At 40.1% G+C, this 20503-nt stretch overlaps 1 protein-coding gene across 12 annotated transcripts in view; it reads left to right on the top strand.

Annotated features, from left to right (window-relative positions):
- LOC138755787 (serine/threonine-protein phosphatase 4 regulatory subunit 1-like) overlaps nt 1-20503 on the top strand; it is an 82211-nt gene that overhangs the window by 41543 nt on the left and 20165 nt on the right. For all 12 annotated transcript variants that reach the window (XM_069922401.1, XM_069922395.1, XM_069922397.1 and 9 more), the window contains 4 exons: nt 2630-3183; nt 14746-14924; nt 15927-16028; nt 17648-17734. In XM_069922401.1, the coding sequence (XP_069778502.1) occupies nt 2630-3183; nt 14746-14924; nt 15927-16028; nt 17648-17734 (922 nt within the window). The remainder of the gene's footprint in view (nt 1-2629; nt 3184-14745; nt 14925-15926; nt 16029-17647; nt 17735-20503) is intronic.

Genomic DNA, 20503 nt, shown 5'->3' with positions numbered 1-20503 from the left:
CTGATGTATTTTTCCTGTCAGCTCCATTCTCCTGTCTTCTCCCCATAACCTTTGATAATCAAGAACCTGTCAACCTTTGGTTTAAATATACCCAATAACTTGGTGTCCATTGCATTCTGTAGCCACAAACTCCACAGATTCACCACCTTCTGGTTGAAGAAACTTCTGTTCTAAAGGGATGTCCTTTTCTGCTGAGTTGTGCCTTGTCTCCCACTACTGGAAACATCTTCTCCACGTCCACTCTATCTAGCTTATTTCAATATTTGATAGATTTCAATGAGACTTCCCCCCCCCCCCCCCCCTTTTCCCCTTCTTGAATGCAGTGAGTACAGGCCCACAGTCATCCTATGTTCCTCAGAGGTTCACCCTTTCGGCATGGGAATCATTCTTGTGAACCTCTTGATCCTCTCCAAAACCAGCACATCCAAAACTGCTCGCAATACTTCAGATGTGGTCTGACCATTGCCTTTAGCATTGCATCTTTGCCTTTATATTCTAGTCCTTTCGAAAGAAATGCAAACAATACATTTGCCTTCCTTACTAATGACTTAACCTGCAATTTAACCCTCTCAGGGATCATGCACGTCCCCTTGTACTTGGTTTTTTTGAATTCTCTCACCATATAGAAAATGGTCTCTGTCAATTAATCACAACCCTTTGTTTGTCCAACAGGAAATTGTGTAGTGTTAGCTGAGCATGTGGCTCGATTTACCCACCCATTTCAAACAAAAACTACTGCTTTCAAACCATTGAACAGTTAAAGGATATCTCTTTTATGCAAGTTATAGAGTATCCGAATGCTGTAAATACACCTGGTTCCCTGTTCAGTTTATTGTCAAAGCAGAGTAAACGTAGCAGTAGGAAACAAAGCTCATTTGCAAAATGTGTCATTGATTTTGTAAATTGGACCTCGTGAATAAGTGATGATGATGTTCCATGGTTTAAGAAAGGCTTGAAGAATAATCCAGGAAATAATAGGCCAGGGAGCCTGACATTAGTAGTGGGTATGGAATGTATTCTAAGAGACTGAATATATAAGTACTAGTATAGATAGGGACTAATTGGAAATAGTCAACATGGCTTTGCATAGTAGATCACGATTGTGTCGATTTTCGAGGAGGTGACCATGAAGCTTGACGAAGGAAACATGGTGGATGTTGTCTATGTGGACTTAAGTAAGACTTTTGACGAGATCCCGTGTGGGAGGTTGGTCAAGAAACTTCAGACATTTGGTGTCCAAGATGAGTTGATGAGTTCACAGAAGCTAAAGAGTGATCGTAGATAGTTGCCTCTCAGATTGGAGCCCTGTGATTAGTGGTGTTCCTCAGATCGGTGCTGAGACCATTGTTGTTTGTCTATATCAATAATCTGTGTGATGTGGAAAATTGGATCAGCAAATTTGTAGATGGCACTAAGATTGTGAGTGTAGTACACGGTGAGGAAGGCTTTCAAAGCTTGCAGTGGAATCTGGACCATTTGGAGAAATGGGCTATAAAATGGCAGATGGAATTTAATGTACACAAATGAGGGGAGGATTTGTACAGTATAGGGAGCAGGGATATGGGAAAACAGATACACAATTCTTTGAAATGGTGTCGGTGATACATGAGGTCATAAAGAAGGAATTTGGCACATTGGCCTCCATAAATCAAAGTATTGAGAGTAAGGATATTACGGTAAATTTGTGTAAGACATTGAGGCCAAATTTGGAGTATTGTGTGACGTTTTGGTCACCTACTTACAGGAAGAATATCAATAAGATTGAAAGTGTGTAGAGAAAATGTACAAGGATGTTGCCAGAGCTTGAAGAGCTAAGTTGTAGGGAAAGATTGAATAGGTTAGGACTTTATTCTCTGGAGCATCAGAGAATATGGGGAGACTTCATAGAGGTATCAAAAATTATGAAGGACATCGATAGAGTAACAAACAGGCTTTTTTCCACTAAGGTTGTGTGATTCAAGAACTAGAGGATATGGATTAAGGGATAATATAAGGTGCCACTTCACTTGGAGGGTGTTTAAAGTGTGCTACAAGCACCCAGCAGAGCTGGTGGATGCAGGCTCAATTTCAACATTTAAGAGAAAATTGAATAGGTTCTGTACATCTATGGAAGGAGAATTGAGGGCTATGGTCCAGGTGCAGGTTAATGGGTCTTGGTGGAATAATAGTTTGGCACAGACTGGAAGAGCGGAATGGCCTGTTTCTGTGCTGTTTTGTTCTTTGGTTGTAATGGGAGGTTACTTGAAATTCTGAAGTCTGAGAAAGGTAAACGATTTAAAAATGATCATCAGTCACAGATGTATCAGATCTACATGTTTTACACAAAACTTAATTGGTTAGCACTTCTTTAATGATCAATTCAATTTCCAAAACAAAGTACTTTTGCATCATATTTGATATCATGTTACGTGTCAGCATTTAAATGATTTGGAAATCACAAAGCCTTTTGTTCTTTATCTGGAAAATGATATTTAATGTTTCCCAATTAGTATAACCTGAAAAGATGAGATTTTGGAGGTGTGCTACATTGCTTTATCAAGAAGAGTTTAAGCACCGAAATGTCTGTTTTTGCAGAGTTGACTTGGTAATTAGCTATTACTTGTAAAATGTGTTTGTTTGTTCATCCTAGTTTCCAGTGTGCTGCAGAACCAGAAAAAGTTGCAGATGAAGTCATGGAACTTGTTGAAAAGTCACAACAAACTGCAGGCTGTGGGACTGTGGAGTCAGTAAATGGAGCTGCTGAACTATCTCTGAAGGGTGAACTAAACAGTGACAATGAATGTAGTAGTGATCTCAGTCAACCTCAAACAGCATCATTGCAATCAAACTCCGATTCCTACATATGCACTAAATCGCAATCAAGTGAAGCAAACACCGCTTTTGGTGAAAGTTGTTTGCCAGATTCCCACTGTACAAATTCAGCAGAATCCTGGTCCAGTTCAGAAGACATCAACATTCTAGAGGACATGTACAACTCATTCCATTTCTGGAGGACTCCTATCCCTACAATAGATCTCGATTTGGAACTGGAGCCTCTGCAAAATCGAGATAAGCAAGAAAGCAGTGGCCCAAAACAGGCAGAAACACCATTGAGATGTCCCAGCTTTAGCACAGCTACCAGAAAAGAACTGGAAGAAATGTTGGAAAACCTGGAACCACACATAGATGACCCAGATGTAAAAGGTACAGATTTATTTACTAGTCATTGTTGAGGAGGTTACATCTAAGAAGGTGGGCAGAACCCAGGGGAATCAAATCAGCAAACAAAATTACCTTTTGGCCCAATTGTGCCAGTGTTTTTATTCTGGGTCTCCTTAGATTTTGTAAAATGCAATGGATGATTTGATCCATACTAGAAATTAAACTGGGAATCAATTCAACAACTTGCCCTACAAGCAAACCTTCACAGTTCCTCTGCTATATTTATTTACTTCTGGTAAGAACAGAGACTTCTAAAAGCAGATGAAAAAAATATGTACTGAATGACTCCTATTTAGTGAAACAACATGTATGACCGCACACCTAGAATGGTTTAACTAGAAATGCCTGTGCAGACAACTTGATTACATTTGCAAACCAATGTCTTGAAAATCAAAAATGGTGCAGAGTGGATAAAGGACCAATAGGATTTTGCTGTTTTATATCTGAGAATTTATAATCAGGAAGGAATATTGCATTATGCCAAGTGCAAGCAAGGTAGCATTTAGTATGTTCACTTTTGGGCTAATACTTTGAATGGATGGGTTTGTGTTGAACCTGACAAATTGGTATTCTTTCCAAGTTGAAAATGTTATGCGAGCTGAATGTTCAAATGAAAGGATTTTCTAGGGTAAGTTAGGAATAGCATTCCTTCTTTATGGGGGAATCCAGAAAAGGAGTCATAAATCCAGAACTTCAAACTAAATGACACATTCACGTATTTTTTTTTAAAGCAGTTGTATGGAAAACACAATTTAAAAGTGCACATTGAATCACATGCAGGAAAACTGAGTGCACAAGGATTTGTAAATTGGTTTTCAGTGTTCTGTCAATGCATGCCCTTAGCAAAAGTGTTCTTGTATCACTAGTACCTACCTGAATTGTGAAAAGTATTTTAAATTTAAGTTTAGATTTAGACATACAGCATGGAAACAGGCCCTTCTGGGTCACGAGACCGTGCCACCTATTAAACCCAATTGACCTACAACCCTTGGTAGATTTTGAACAGTGGGAGGAAACCAGAACCCCTGGAGGAAACCCACGCAGAGACAGGGAGAGCACATCAACTCCTTACATAGTGCAGGATTGCATCTATATAAAGTCTGACCAATGCAATTCAGAATCAGGATTTATTGTCATGTACAAGTCACGAAGCTGTCTTGCAACAGCTTCATAGTGTAAACATTCCTATTATAACCATCTTACAACAAAACTATAAAAATAAAATATTAACGATAATAGTTCATGAAAAGTGAGGCCGTGTCTTTGGTTCATTGATTATTCAGGAATCTGATGGCAGTGGGGAAGAAGCTGTCCTTGTGTCAATGAGTCTTTGGGCACCTGTAGCTTTTACCCAATGGTAGCAGATTGAAGAGGGCATGGCCTGGGTAGTGGGGATCTTCGAGGATCGAAGCTGCTTTCTTAAGACACTGCCTCATGTAGATGTCCTTGGAGTGAAATCTGGTGCCTGTGATGTCGAAGGCCAAGTTAACAACCCTCTGGAGTTTATTCTTGTCCTGAGAGTTGGCACCTTCATTCCAGCGATTGATTCAACTTGCCAGAATGCTTTCCACGGTACCCCTGTAGAAGTTTGAGAGTCTTCGGTGACCTACCAAATAGCCTCAGACATCTCACAAAGTATAGCTGCTGGTGAGCCTTCTTTGTGATTGCATCAACATGGAGGCCCCAGGACAGATCCTTGGAGATGTTGACACCCAGGAATTTGAAGTTCTTGATCCTCTCCTCTACTGAGCTCTCAATGAGGATTGGGTCATATTCCCTGACTTACTCCTGAAGTCCACAATCATCTCCCTCCTGAACACTTCCTCATTTTCATTTGTGATTCTGCCTATGACCGTGGTGTCCTCTGCAAAATTGTAGATGGCCACACAGTCATGGGTGTATACGAGTAGAGCAGTGGGCTAAGCATGCATCCTAGGGGTGCGCCTATGTTGATGATCAGTGAGGAGGAGACATTGTTAACAATTTGTACTGAATGTGGTCTTCCGATGGAAAAAGTCAAGGATCCAGTTGCAGAGGGGGGTAAAGAGGCCTAGAGTTTGTAGCTTCTTGACCACCATTGAGGGAATAATGATACTGAAGGCCGAGTTGTAGTCAACGAAGAGCAGCCAAATGTATGAATTGCTCTTTCGAGGTGATCCAGAGTTGAGTGGTGAGCCAGCAATATTGCATCTGCTGTGGAACGATTGTGACAATAAGCGAATTGCAGTTGGTCCAGATCTTTACTGAAGTACGTGTTAATTCTGGCCATGACCAGCCTTTCAAAGCATTTCTCCACAGTAGAAGTTAGTGCTACTGGGCAGTAGTTGCTGAGGCAGCTCACGCTTCTGTTCTTGGGTTCCGGGATGATTGATGCCCTTTTGAAGCTTGAGGGAACCTCTGACTGCCACAACGAGAGGATGAAAATGTCTGTGAACACTCTGGCTAGTAGGTTGGTGCAGAATTTCAGTACCCTACCGGGTACGCCGTCAGGGCCTGACACCTTGCGAGGGTTCACCCTCTTGAATGATGTTCTAAAGTTGCCCTCAGAGACAAATATCTCGGGGTCCTCAGCCTTTTCAGGAATTCTAGTCGGCACTGTTTGATAACCATCTACTCTCAATTATCAGTGTTAAAAAGATCATAGTTAATACCATTTACAGGACACGAGTATGCAGTTGAATTTTTGTTGATTGCTTGGTTGGAGCTTTGACACAATTGGACAGCACTTGAGGTTTAGCAGTCTTTCATTGACTAATCTAAATAGACGCCATCATTTTGTGATGGCTGTAGCATTAACTGTTTACAGAATGTACTGCAGCAACTCACCAAGTTACCTTTCCCATATCCCTAACTTTTGTCTTCAACCAGCGTGAACTCCAGCAGCTGCTGGGATTGTCACTGCATCCACTTTGACCGTCAATTCGATCTGGGTTTGTATCACCGTTCTTTCACTTTTGCAGCATAAAAATCCTGGAATTGACTGCAAACTTCCAAAACTCCCTTTCTGTACTATACAGGCTTTGAACAATGAGCCACTGCCCATTCAGATTGTTCAATAACAGATACCATTATCAACAGATGCACCAATATTTTGGCATAGTTTGAACAATGACAGTCCAAGAATGATTTTTTTTAAAAGGGGTGTCACGTTGAACAGTTGGCATCAGGGTTTATTGGGGGGGAGTGGGTGAGGGGGGAGGCCAAGCCAACAAAAAGACAACCCTACCTGGAAATCACGCGAATGCCCATGCCATTACCTCTGTTTTGATGGAAACGAGGGGCTTACTTCCTTCAAATCAAATGACAGAAGTTTTTCAGGATGAAAAACAAGTTCTACCAGTTAGATAAGTATGTTGGTGGAGGGAAACTGGTCAGAATGTTCTTCCAGGAAGAAGCAGAGAGCCTTGAGACCTTCCTGATGGCAAATGGTGGTGTACAGAGACTTGACATCTATGGTAAGAATGAGATGATGGGGACTGGGGTATAGGAAGTTGTCAAAGTGGTGAAGGGCATGGGAGGTATACTGGATATAAGTGGGAAAAGAATGGGCAAGGGGAGAGAATTGTTGAGGTTTGAGGAGATCATTTGTGTGATGAGCAGGCAGAAACAATGGACTTCTTCCCAGATGAGTACTGTTTGTGGATCTTGGCTAAGAGATAGATGTGCAAAGTGTGGGGTTGGGGCACTGTCAAGATGGAGGCTGTGGAGGTGAGATCTCCTGATGCAATGATGTGTGGGAGACGGTGCCCAGTGTTCATTGATGCATTCATGGTTCACAACATCTCCAACCTTCTATGTCATCTGCAAACTTAAGTTTCCACTTCCAGTGTAAGTCTCTTATAAAAGTCACAGAGCAGAGCTCCCAGAATTTATCCCTGCAGAACTCATCACTGACCTCCAGTCAAAATATGGTCCGAATATTATTGCATTCTGCCTTCTGTGGGCAAGACAATTCCAAATCCATGTAGACAAGTTGTCAAATGCTTTTAAGAAAATTCATATTCACCGCTTTACTTTCACCACTTTCTTTTGCTCCCTCCTCTCAAACTCAAATAGGCACAACCTTCCGTTCATAAAGCCATGCTAACTCACCCTAACTCTGCATCTCCAAATATTCGCAAATCATATCCCTAAGAATCCTCTCCAATTTTTTCCTACCACTGATGTAAGACTTGCATCTCCCCGTTACCATTCTTGAGCAACAAAACATTGCCATCCTCCAAAGCTCTGGTACCAGTCTTGCCAAGGAAGAAGCAATCTTTTCCCTCACTTCCCATAGTAACCTGGGGTATATCCCATGCAGCCTCAGATTTGTCTGTCTGAATGGTTTTTTTAGAAGCACCAACACTTCCTCTTTCTCAACCTCGACATGCTCTAGCTCATTAGCCTGTTCTATAATTACCTTGCATTTGTCAAGGTGCCTTACCCTGGTGAACACTGAATCAAAGTATTCATTAAGGACTTCCTCTACCTCATCCAATACAAGTTTCCCTCTTTATCCATGAGTTGTCTTATCCTCCCTCTGATCATCTTCCTGTTTGTCATGTAAATGTAGAACTCTTTGGAGTTCATCCTACTACTTACCATGCATGGCCCCTTCTAGCTTTAACTCCCTTCTTTCCTGACTGCCTTATAATTATCCTTTTATTTTCCCCCTAGCCTTAAGTATGCTTCTTTCTTCCTCTTAACTAAGTGTTCCACCTCTCTTGTCATCCATGGTTTGTTTATTCTGCTATACTTTCCCTGTCTCAATAGAATAAACCTAATCAGAATTTCATGCAAGTACTTTCTAAATGACCTCTACATTTCTTCTGCATTTTTCCTTGAAAATATCCAATTAACACTCCAATGTTCCTGCCTAAAATAATAATTCACTCTCACCCTATTAACTACTTTCCCAAATTGTCTGGTCCCATCCATGGCTATTCTAAAAATTGGGGAGATGAGGTCACTATCTCTTAAATGCACGCCCACTGAGGACCGTCACCTGACCAAATTCATTGCTGAGAACTAGATCCAGTATAACCTCTCCTTCAGTTAATCTATCCACAAACTAAGTCAGGAATCTTTCTAGATCACACCTGACAAATTCTGCCCCATCTAATCATTTTGCATCAAAGAGGTGCCAATCCATATTAGTAAAGTTGAAATCACCCAGGATAATAACCCTGCTATTTTTCAGCCTTTCTAGCCTCCTGTTGGAGATAGAGGCTTATAGAATACTCCCAATAAAGTGATCACTCTCTTCCTGTTTCTGACTTCCACCCACACTGACTCTGGACCACACCTCCACAGTATCCTCCCTTTTTCTTGCTGATATACTATCTCTGATTAGCAATGGCTTTTGAAATATCAGAACTTGCATGAGCAATACTGTCCTGGTGTGACAGATTTTTATGTTGTATATAGATATGTTTTAAAGGAGATAAATTGTGGAAGGTTTTTTTTTTAAAGTTAGGTCATACATAGATGCAAACACTTCAAAACAGATCTCATTTAAAATGCAAGAGCTTGGCTCAAGCCAGACAGTCCAGGCTCTGAGTGCCTTGCAATAACTTTGAAGAGTGGCTATAAGGACTTCATTAGTAGGTGTTAATTGGACATGTTGTGAAATAATGGATTATTGTTTTGGAAAGCAATAGATGAATGATCTTTGAAGGTTAGGTCCGGTGCCGCAGTCTGTCTGAGTGCAGGGTCCTGTGGTTTTCTTTGAGAGAGAGAGAATTTGGTTCGACATTTCTACAGTTGAGCAATAGCAGCTGGGACTGGAAGAGGACAAGACTCTGCACTCAGACAGACTGCGGCACTGGACCTAACCTTCAAAGATCATTGTTTTGTGTTTCACCTGAGATAAAGAAAACAGAAAAGGAACTCTGTGGTGATCTGAAAGAAAGAGGTTATCATCTGGAAAACCCTGATGGGACAAGTTTCTTCGGCAAGACACGGAGTGGCTGATGGGAAGGTATCAGTTCGTTTTCAATGAGCAACAAATCTCTCTCTGAAAACCGACCATTACCTTCCTGAGCGGTAACCATTTACCTTTCAGCACCAAAGCCTAGTGAAATTCATAGATGTTAAATTCTGTGCACAGTATCAGAATTGCCTGCAACCATTGAACTTGGAGGAGTGAGAAGTGAGATTGGACTGTGTATCAAATAATTTTTCTGAACTTACATACACATTACATAAACGTGCGCTGAGAATTAGAAAGGGGTTAAGTTAAATAGTAAAAGGTTAAAGTTTGATCCTGTTTTCATGTTTAAAGATAATTAAAAGCAACTTTTGTTTAAGTGACCATTTATTTTGGTTAATTTCTATTGCTGCTGGGTTTGGGGATCCTCTGGATCCATAACATTTGCTTTATCCGAGTCTCTGTAATGGGTTCAACTGAAAGAGAGGAGGGATAAGGAGGGAAGAACAGTGCTGGAGCTAGGTGTGGGATCCAAGGTCCGAGAAGGTTGGGGGGCAGAGCGGAAGAGAACTTTCAAAGTGCTCAACAAAATTGTATTCCAGTTGAAATGCAGGGCAGTGGAATAGGGACAGCCAACCTTGGATAATTAAGCAAAGCAAGTTGAAAGCTCATGCATAAAGTTGCTAAGAGTTGTGGTAAATTGGAAGATTACAGAAACTTTAAATAGCCACAAGGGACCACTAAGCAAGCCATAGAGATGTGTGTGCTCATCTACTTTGATAATCTATGAAAACAGGTGGTAAATGGTCTTGTATAAATCAGAAAACTTGGATGAACAAAGAGGAATTAATATTGGACATTATGGAAATGGCTGAGGCCTTGAATAACATATGTATGTTTTCACATTGGAAATCATGTTTAAAAAAGAGTGATGTTAAGGATGTGATGGGAGTTGAGGGCTTCCGTACAATCGCTAACACGAAAGGTTTAGTGTTGAGCAAACTTGTGGGTCAACTAGTATGGTGGCACAGTTAGCGCAACATTATTACAGCACCAGTGATCTGGGTTTGATCTGATGCTGTCTGTAAGGAGTTTATGTTTTGCCCATGTCTGCATGGGTTTTCCCTGAGGGCTTCAGATTCCTCCTACTCTTCAAAAATGTACACCATTTGTGGGGCAATGGCTTATGGGCCAGATGGGCCTGTCACTGTATGTGTGTCTAAAGTTTTTTAAAAATGTAAAAAGTTAGCTTAGTCCCTTGTCCCGATGGAAAGCATCTTTAGGTACTGAAATAATTTTTTTTTAAATTTAGACATACAGCACGGTAACAGGCCATTTCAGCCCAGAAGTCCATTGCTGCAAATTAATCTACCTACACCCTCAGTACGTTTCGAACAGTGGGAGAAAACTAGAGCCCATGGGGAGAATATTCAAATTCCTGACAAACAACGCAGGATTCAAACCCAAGTCCCAATTGCTGGCGCTGTAAAGGTGTTGTGCTTACCACTGTGCCAACTGTGCCACCCTGACAGAAGTTAAGATGGCATTATGATAATTTACCAAAATTCTCTGGGCGTGTCCTGGCAGATTGTAAAACGCTGAATGCCACACGATTGTTTAAAAAGAGATGTAGACAAAAGGCAGGTGACTTTAGCCAGTTACCATCATGGCTATCCCTCAAGGTCGAGGATAATGGTCTTCATTCCTATGGGCTTTCAAGTGACTTATGAGTCCAATCTTGGAAAGTGGCCCACCAAGCGAAGACACCTGTGTGTGTATTTGTTTAACTTGTACTTGATGTTGCACTCCAAGAAACACATGACGCTTTACAAATCAACCAACTAGTTCCGACGGCATGAAAATCATGACGATTGGAGCTGATAAGTTTGTTACAGCCTTCATCCGCCTTCACAGCCGTTGAGTTCGAAGTAACTTTGTCTGCCTGTTCCGCCGTTGAGGACCTCGCCCTTGTCCTTACTGCACGTACGCCGCATGGATGGCCCTACCAGGAGCATAGCTCCAGACAGCAGCACTCTCAGGGCCACACAAGCTTCTCCGCTGTGACAAGGTGACAATCCACGGAGAAGACTTAGCCAGTTAGCTCAACGACTGTAGTCAGGAAAATGTTTGAAGTTATCGTTGGAGAATAAATGGTGAGACATTAGGGGCAAATGCAGTGTGGATTCATGTAGGGCAGGTCATGTTTGACAAATTTACTTGAGTTCTTTGAAGATATAACTGGCACAGTTGGATAAAGGAGAAGCAGTGGAATTTACGGTAAGTGTTCAATAAGGTGCCACATAAAAGACATTAATTCGATGAGGGATGCATGGAGTTGGGGAGAAGATTGGCTAACCAGTGCAAGGCAGAGAGTTGGGATAAATTGTTTTTTCTCTGATTGGTTAGTAGTGCTGCAAAGGTCAGTGCAGTGAGTGACCCAGTGAGTGTCTGGTCTACATTAAATATGTGGAAGATGGCACCGAGTGTATGCGAATTACACCAGATTGATTGGGAAAGTAGATTGTTGAAAGTTTGCAGAGAGACGTTAATAAATGAGTGAGGAAGGGTCTGGGAGATGGAATATAATGTTTGTAAATGGGAGGCCCTTCCCTTTGGAAGGGTAAACAGTAGAACAGATCATCTGGTGAGAGATTGCTGCATGTATTGTGCAGAGGGAGTGCTTGTGCTTGAAATACAAAAGGTTTGTTTACAGTGCAACAGGTAATCTAAAAGGCAAATGAAACGTCCTTCATTGCGAGAAGGAGGTTCTGTTGCAACTATACAGGTTATACTGATGAGTAAAAACACACTGCTGAAGAAACTCAGCAGGTCAAAACATGTAGTTTATTTTCCAAAGATGAGCATACATCACCAATGCTCAGGCTCGAGCCCTTTTTCAAGGTATGAGCAGGCGCTCAAACAAAATTGTGGAAGGGGAGGGGCAGGGTGAGAGTTTCTCCAGCCTTGTGTTTTTACTTCAATCACAGTGTCGACGGGCTTTCGAGTTTTGCTTAGGGTTATGGTGAAACCACACAAGGAGTACTCTGTTCAATTCTGGTCTACTTAACGAGAAAGGACATACTGACTTTGGAGGTGGTGCAGAGGAGGTTCACCAAGTTGATTCCAGAGATGAGGTGGTTAGCCACTGAAGAGATGTTAAGTCACTTGGGACTACTCTCTGGAATTCAGAAGAATAAGAGGGGTTCTTGTTTAATTTTTTTTAATTATAAAAGGGGTAGATAATATAGAGACAGGAATGTCGTCTCCACTGGTAATTGAGACTGCAACCAGGGGACATAGCCTCAAGATTCAAGGGAGTAGATTTAGGATGGAGAGAAGGACGAACCTCATTATCGTCCTAAATCAGAACTGAGTCTGTGGAATTCTCTGGCCAATGAAGCAGTTGAGGCTGCCTCATTGAATATACGTTAAGAAACCTTTTTCCATAATCATAGATTTAAGGCAAAGAAAAGGAGGAGCTGAGTCCATGGTCAGATCAACCATAATTTTATTAAATATCAGAACTGTCCTGAAAGGCCAAGTCGCCTACTTCTGCTCCTTATTGCATTCTTGTGTCCCTTTGAGTTTTAGGGCACTGAAATATGGAAGGTTTTTATTTGAGGAGGGACAAACTAAATTGCTCTTTGGAGACGGGACAAACAAATACTCTTGTTTTTTTTAAAAATGGGTGTGAGATTTCTGAGGTCCATTCTAAAGTGAAGGATTGAGTGTCCAGTTGTGGTGTTGTGATGAAAAGAAAGGTTAGATTCTGAGATGGAGAAAGATGGTTAAGACGAGATCAAAGATCACTAAAAGTCTTTACAATGTGGGGGTACAATGTGGGGGAAACTAATATTGGATAGTCAGGACAAGGAGAATTAAACTGTTCTGAAAAGAGTGGATACTCCCATTTGATCAGATTTCACCTGGGAAGGTAAGAGAATGTACACTGCTTTTAGCTGAGTGTTGGAGTTGTTACGAGCCCAAAGGACCCCAAAACCCAGCAGCAATAGACATTAACCGAGACACGTAGTTACTTAAACAAAAGTTGTTTTTAATTATCTTTAAACATGAAAACAGAATCAAACTTTGAATTATCTCTATTAACTTAACTAACCCAAATTAACCCCCTTCTAATTCTAAGTACACGTGTATGATGTGTGTGTGTAAATTTAAGAAGAAAAGTTCTTTAGTTCACAGTTCAATCTCACTTCTCATTCTTCCAAGTTCACTGGTTGCAGGCAATTCTTGTACTGTGCACAGAATTTAACATGCATAAAGTTCACCAGGCTTTGGTGCTTGAAAGGTAAATGTTTACTGCTCAGGAAGGTTCTCGTAGGATTTGCAGAGAGAGATTTGTTGTTCCAGGATTTCCACAACTGAGGTACCACCATTAGTCACCTCAATGTCTCGCTGATAAATCTTGCCCCATCAGGGTTCTCCAGATGATAACCTCTTTCTTTCAGGCTACTACAGAGTTCCTTTCTGTTCCCCTTATTCCAAGAGAAACATCAGACAGATAGCACTTCCAGTCATCCACCACTCTGGAACTTCTGTTTCCAACAAGCTTCTCCTGGCTTGCACTGTTCAGCTGCTTTCAATGTCTCACACACACTAGCAGAGAGAGTTTGTTTCACCTCTCTCTCTCTCTGCAACTGAGACTGCTGCAAAGCCCATGTGACACTCTCACTTGCCACAAAACCCCCACCTTCTTCAGCAAACAACAGGAGTTCTCCTTCTTGGTCAAGCTGTTGTCTTTAGGTAAACAAAACCCAGAAGTGACCTTTCTGTGAGCACTAAAGATACTTGGAAACAAGCCAGAGTGTCTCCACTCCAAATCAATGGTCTATTCATTTCATGCCGTCATTTCAATTAGCACCTACTTGTGAAATGTCCATAGCATTCTCAATAGTTTCTGTAAAGTTCACTGAATATGAATTCTTCAGTATTTCAAAGAAGATCTGTTTTAAAATTTGTGTATGTATGTTACCTATTCTAATTTTACCAATTATTTCTCCCAAATATTCCATTACATATTCTATCACAGAGTAATCAATTCAAGAGGTGAATAAAGGCATGTCTAAATGTTTGTTTCATAATTGAAGATTAATTGTACCCAAGTAATGTATATGGTAACCAACAAAGTTTAGGTAACTATGGGTTGTCGAGGTTCTAGTTCCAACTCCAGTTAAGCTAAGTGAATTACTGAGATGCAAGATTTGAGAATGGATGGGTGGTGGTCTGGGTGGTAGTAGTGTGTTGTGAATCCATGCTTGGTTCAGGCAGAGTTTTTGTATGAGTTTTGAGAGGGGTCACATAAATTAATCTCGAGGATTCACTCACCATTGGAGAACTTTCAAATCCACTACTTTGTCTCTCTCGGGCAGACCATTCTGCCCTTGTATATTCTATCATTCAATTCAATAATATCTGATCTGTCTCTGAATTTGATTTCCTAAATAGTCAATACACTTGCTCAATTACAGTAAAATGTTTGAAATTGTTAACTGGCAATTTTTAACCAACCTTGTTTGCAAAATTGGTAGAATTAATCTTGAAAGACAAACCCTTACTTTTCTATAGGTTGTTCACATGATCACAAAATTAAATGGGAATTTTACTTTGTCTGACAGCACAAGTGGATGTTCTAACTGCTGCACTGCAAGCTTCAAATCTGGACTTTGAGGAAGAAAAATCTGAAAGGCCTCTACTTAATCAAACACCATTGCAAACAGAATCTGCTGCAGTTGATCCCACAAATGTTGACCAAGACAATGTGCCTTTAACTCCTGAAATCTCAGCTATTGTTGAGGTAGGACTTTGGAATTCTTTTTAAATGAATATCAGACTGAATTGGTGAAATCTAATTGTCTACCAAAGGTTACTTGCCATTATTATCTGGCTATTTGTTGATTTGATTTTAATAAGTAATTTGTTCTTGCAAGTTGGCATTAAATTAACTTAATTTGAAAATGTGAAGTAACTGAGGATCTGCTAGGTGGATATACATGAGGCTGCGATTCTTTGATTGCCCATCCAGAAGCCACCACCATTTTTATCCAGAAATTTATTTTATCCATTGATATGGTCTTCCGAGTAGCTCTGAAAATAGCAATAATGTAGAAAATAGAGAACTGCTATCCCAGCATCAAGAGTTTTTTAATGTTCATTTTCTCTATCCAACATTTCTATGTAAATTCTGAAATAGTACGTGTTTATATTTTTTAAAATCACAAGCTAATCTTTTGATGTCTAATGTATGCTCTCTTTGTGTTATGATGCTCTTTTTTTATTTCATTTTGCAGAATTTGTATTTACAAATGTTCCCTTTGAATCATGTTTAAGGTTTTTATCACAGAATACCTAGCATAAGGAGAAGGGTTCTTCTGCGAACTAATTTAATAGGTTATCTCTAACGATCATACAGACACGTAAAGAACGTAATATAGACTATAGCATTTCAGTGAATGAGAAAATTAATTTGCACTGAGCAAGAGCAGAATGATAGCATTTATGTGGTTCATTTGCCAGGTCAAATAATACCAATTTTGTTTTTGTGTTCCTACTTGAGAGTGTCTGCACAGGGTAAATATCATCTATTTTCATTAATTTGGCTTTGCACATGATTTTTTGGTGTGCAGAACTTCAGGTACTAAAGAGTCTGGTTGAGAATTTTGTCTTTGATCAGTTGAAATGCTGCATTGTATTTCCTTGCACTTATGAATAAAGCTTTTTTATTGAAAGTTAAATATAATTTGCTCTTGTCACTAAGACTGTTTTATCACTATTGTCAGTTATTTCCCTGTTTTTACAGGAAGATTGTGTCAGTGATACAGCACATACCAACCAAGCACACAATGCATCATCCTTTTTGACACTGGCACCAGATGACCGGGTGTTCACCTATTTTGAGACGGTGAGGTTATGAAAGAGGTTTGACTGGAAAAAGTTTATGAAAATCTTAGTGTGCTTAATTAAATTGAGCTCTAAATTGCCCTTTGACACCCATAGATTTACAACACAGGCAAATCATTTGCCTTTCTTATAATTAAAGCTACAGGTGCAGAAATGTATTCTGATGTATTAAACACTGTTTATATAATTTATATTTTTTTGGACTTGTTGCTTGTTACATTTATTTTGCTTTTGGAATCTGACTTTTTGTAAAATGGAATGGCTCCTTAATTTCATTTGAGGCTGATTCGGATCGAGAGATGCAGGATCTCTGTGATTTGAATGATAAAAAAAACACATTTAAAACTCAGATGTGTGATTAAGTATTTGAAGTCTAAAGCAATCCTAAAATCAGTGGTAGGAAAGATGCTGGATAAAAATTGAGAAATTTTGAAGGATTGGGACTAATCCAGGACAGTCAGATCCTGTCTGACCAATCTGATGGAATTCTGATGAGATGGGTATCATTAATGAGGACAGGATGACTAGATGGATTTTCATGGACTTTGAAGAGGTTCAAAATCTTAGGGCCCATGGGATCCCAGGCAAGTTGACAAACTGGATCCAAAATTGCCTTGGAAATAGAAGATGGGGATTGATGCAAGAAGTTTGTTTTTGTGATTGGCTACCTCCAACTCGTGGTGTCCCACCATAGTCCATGCTGGGACCCTTGCTGTTTATAGTTGGGACACATGATCAATAACTTTGCAGGTGACGTAAAGCTTGCTGGAGTTGATAATGAAGAATAAAGTTTTAGGCTGTTGATGGTCATGGATGTGTTGGTGAAATGGAGTGAAAAAATGGGGCTACGTCATCATGAATGGCAGGGTCTTGGGCAGTATTGAGCGGAGAATACTGGCCTTGAATACCGAGGATCAGGAGGTTTTGCTCCAACTTCATAAAACCATGGTCAGATCTCAGCTGGAATAGAATCTCAGCTGGCCATCAAAGTACAGAAAGGATTTGATGATGGTGGCAAGGGTGCAGAGGATATTCACCAAGATGTTGCCTTGGATAGAGCAGCTTGGTGTCAGGAAAAGGTGAAAAGGAGGAGGTATAGACCAAGTCGACTGGAGGAAACTTTTTTCCCTTAGCTAGAGGTAGATAAAACAGGAGGACAGAACCATAGAACACAACACGGAAACGGCCCCTTCTAGTCTGTGCTGAACTATTATTCTGCCGAGTCCCGCTGACCTGCACCCAGTCCTTCCATTCACGTATCTATCCAGATTTTTCTTAAATGTCAAAATTAAGCCAGAATTCACCAATATAGTAAGTTTTGGGTAAGGGCAAAAGGGATTCTGAGGAGATGTGAAGGGGACTGTCACTCAGATAGCCAAGTAACTGGAACACTCTGGCTAAGAGAGTGGTTGAAGCTGGGTTACTGACAGCATTTAAGGGTGTGGTTGAGCATTGAACAGTACAGACCAAATGTTGAGCAATGGGATGAATATGGAAGAGTTAGTGTGGGTGAGTTGGGCTGTATGGCCTATTTCCATGCCTTGAGATTTAGTGTTCATTTGTTAGGCATTTTGTATTTGGTCTAGATTTTGGTTGTCTGACTCTTGCTTCCCTCAACAGAATCTGGAAGGCAGACTTCAGTTCATCCAAGATCGATCATGTAGAAGGCAAAGCAGCTTTGATGACGATAAGAAATCTAAAATTCAGGTAATTGCTAGTAGGTAAACATTTCTAACGGTGGTGCTGAAGGAGATTCTAAATTATTATTTTCCATTCACCTGGGATATTAGGTACATACTTTACAGTGCCCAGTTCAACAAGTTTTGACTTGTTACTTCTTATAAATGTAAACAATCTGTGTAATTGTGTCCTATGGCATTGGTTACCAGGCAGGATGTGGAAGGATGTGGAAAAGGAACCATCACTAAAGCCATGAGAGAGGGTAACCTGGGAAGGCTTTTCAAATGAGATCATATGGATGGAGACTGAAAACAAAGTTAGGAACCAGCTTTCATTAGGGGTATTTCAGACCCCCCCCTACAGCCAGTGGGAAATGGAGGACCAAGTATGCCAGCATTTCAGAGTTGTAAAACTGACTGGATTTTAGCAGTAAGATATTTCAAAATGAACTGCAATTGCCTTAGTGTGAAAGACAGACTGTGGTGGAATTTTTCAAGTTTTTGAACCAGTTCGTAGTCTTGCTGGAGAAGGGGGAGTACTAGATTTGGTCTTGGGAAAGATTAGTTGTTCAAGTGGTTTAATGTGAAGCACAAGTTTTTTGAAGGGACGAGAAAATAATTTTTCCCCAAGATGCTGGTTGGAATCTAGAACACTGCATAAGTCGCTGATGGGGGCAGAGTCTCATAACATTTAATAAGTGTCTAGACAATAATTTAATAACCAATGCTGTGAACTAATTACTTATACATGATGGATTGAAGACCCTATTTTTCTGCATGTCTCTTAAAACATGGAAGTGGGTCCATTATGGCCAATTTGTCACATTAATATACAGTACAACTCCAATTATCCGAAATCATAATTGTCCGAAAAAATGTTTAAATTTTAAATAAATGAGGATATCAGAAACAAATGAAAAATCCTCATTTATCTGAAAGTTTTGAGCCGAACTGACCTCACAGATTGCGGGGGGGAAATTCACTCGACATGAAATGAGAACAGACGATAGTCCTCGTTTCCGGGAACTCCCTCCCCTCATTTCTTCTTTACCTTCCCCTAATGATTTTTCTTTCCCTCTCAAACTGCATCCCACTGGCTCCCAGCTGCAAGCAGTCGGAAGAATCCCTCGTCCCGGCAGGGGCGGGACATAGGCCTCCCAGCAGTGGCAGGAACCTGGTGGAGAAGTGTTTGCATTTTTTTTGTGTGAATTAAACATTATTTTAATGCTTAAAAAGCCTTTCCTGGTTTGTTTCAATAGTGTTACAAGGCTTATCCGATATAGGCCCCGTCCTACCATTTTGGATTATCGGAGATGTACTGTAACTTAGCATGTATAACTTGTCTATTTGCAATAAAGTTAAGAATTCTAGGGAGGATGATATTACAGCAGATCATTGAAAACCACATCAAATGCAAGAAATTCGTCCATACCAATGTTTAAAAAAAAATTAAAAGCTCTCATTTTAACGATTTATTAAAAGCCACTTCTGATGCTTTGCTTTTTATTAATTCAAAGAATTATTGTGTTCCATTTGTATATTTATATCTTACTGTTCCAATTGATGACCGTATTGGATCATGTATATGCTTTTATGGTCAAAATACCACCATGATTCATCAGTTGAAGATTGGTCAGACTTCTACAGTAAATATGCTGCTTTCAGAAAATTAGCAATCATCTCCAAACTATACCACAGTTACCCACAATATCCCTAATGCCTGGCTATTATTAACCATCTCGCAAACTATTTCCATGTCGATGAATAATTTCAATTGCACTGCCTTTAGTGTTGAATCTGTTAAACCCTTTTTCCATCAACTAATCTATTTTAATCATGAATAGTTTGTTGTCAGCTGTTGACATTGGGTGTGAACTTGACAGGCTCACAGACCTTTATATTTAAAGATTTTCTGTTTGAAATCTATGATCTGCACATTTTAACCATTAGAGGTAATCCTTATCTCTGCATATCCTTTCATAATTCAAGATGCATCTTACATTGCATTAATATATTCCAAAAGATTTTTTTTTCCCCCCAAGAGTTCTTTGATACCATGAACCATCTTCATATATCTGGATTAAAACTTGAAAACCTCTGTCTGCCCTAAAAATGATTAGTCACTCTGCTTGCAATGCCATTAATAAATCTGCTATAAATACTCACAGCCTAGTCTTAAATTGGAAACTAATTCTTTTAAGAGGAAGCCTCCACATTCACTCTGTCAAGACCCCTCAGGAGTTTATATATTTCAGTTATCTTCCAATATCCAGCATGTACAAACCTGACTTGTCTAAACTTGGAGGGTGATCTACTCATTCCGTGTATTCATCTTGTAAACCTGGGGTGTCAAACTCAAATTCACGGAGGGCCAAAATTTAAAACTTGGACTAAGTCGAGGGCCGAACTAAATATTTATTGAAAATTTTCAACAACATCTGCATGTTTTCTCTTCTTTCAACATATGTAATGTTAAACTTTTTCTTATTAAAATAAATGTTTAATAATAGTTTTGGATAAACTCTTTCATTGTCATTGTCATTGGCCCATTTCCTTTGGAGATCTGAAACCGTGCACATGACGAGTCAATGAGGGACAATTAAAGCAGTGGTCTTCAAACTTTTTTTCCCACCCACAGACCACCTTAAGCAATCCCTTACTAATCACAGAGCACCAATGGCACAGGGACGCGAGTGGAAAGAAAAAGGTTGAGAACTGTTGCATTGTGGTAACTCCACATCTGATTAGGTTAATTGTTAGGCAAGTGGTCAGAGAAGGACCCCACCCCAAGAAAGGC

Source organism: Narcine bancroftii, chromosome 2 (genome assembly GCF_036971445.1).
Source record: "Narcine bancroftii isolate sNarBan1 chromosome 2, sNarBan1.hap1, whole genome shotgun sequence".
NCBI lineage: Eukaryota > Metazoa > Chordata > Chondrichthyes > Torpediniformes > Narcinidae > Narcine > Narcine bancroftii.
Note: the sequence above shows the minus strand (reverse complement) of the source record. Positions and strands in the feature narration are given on the sequence as shown.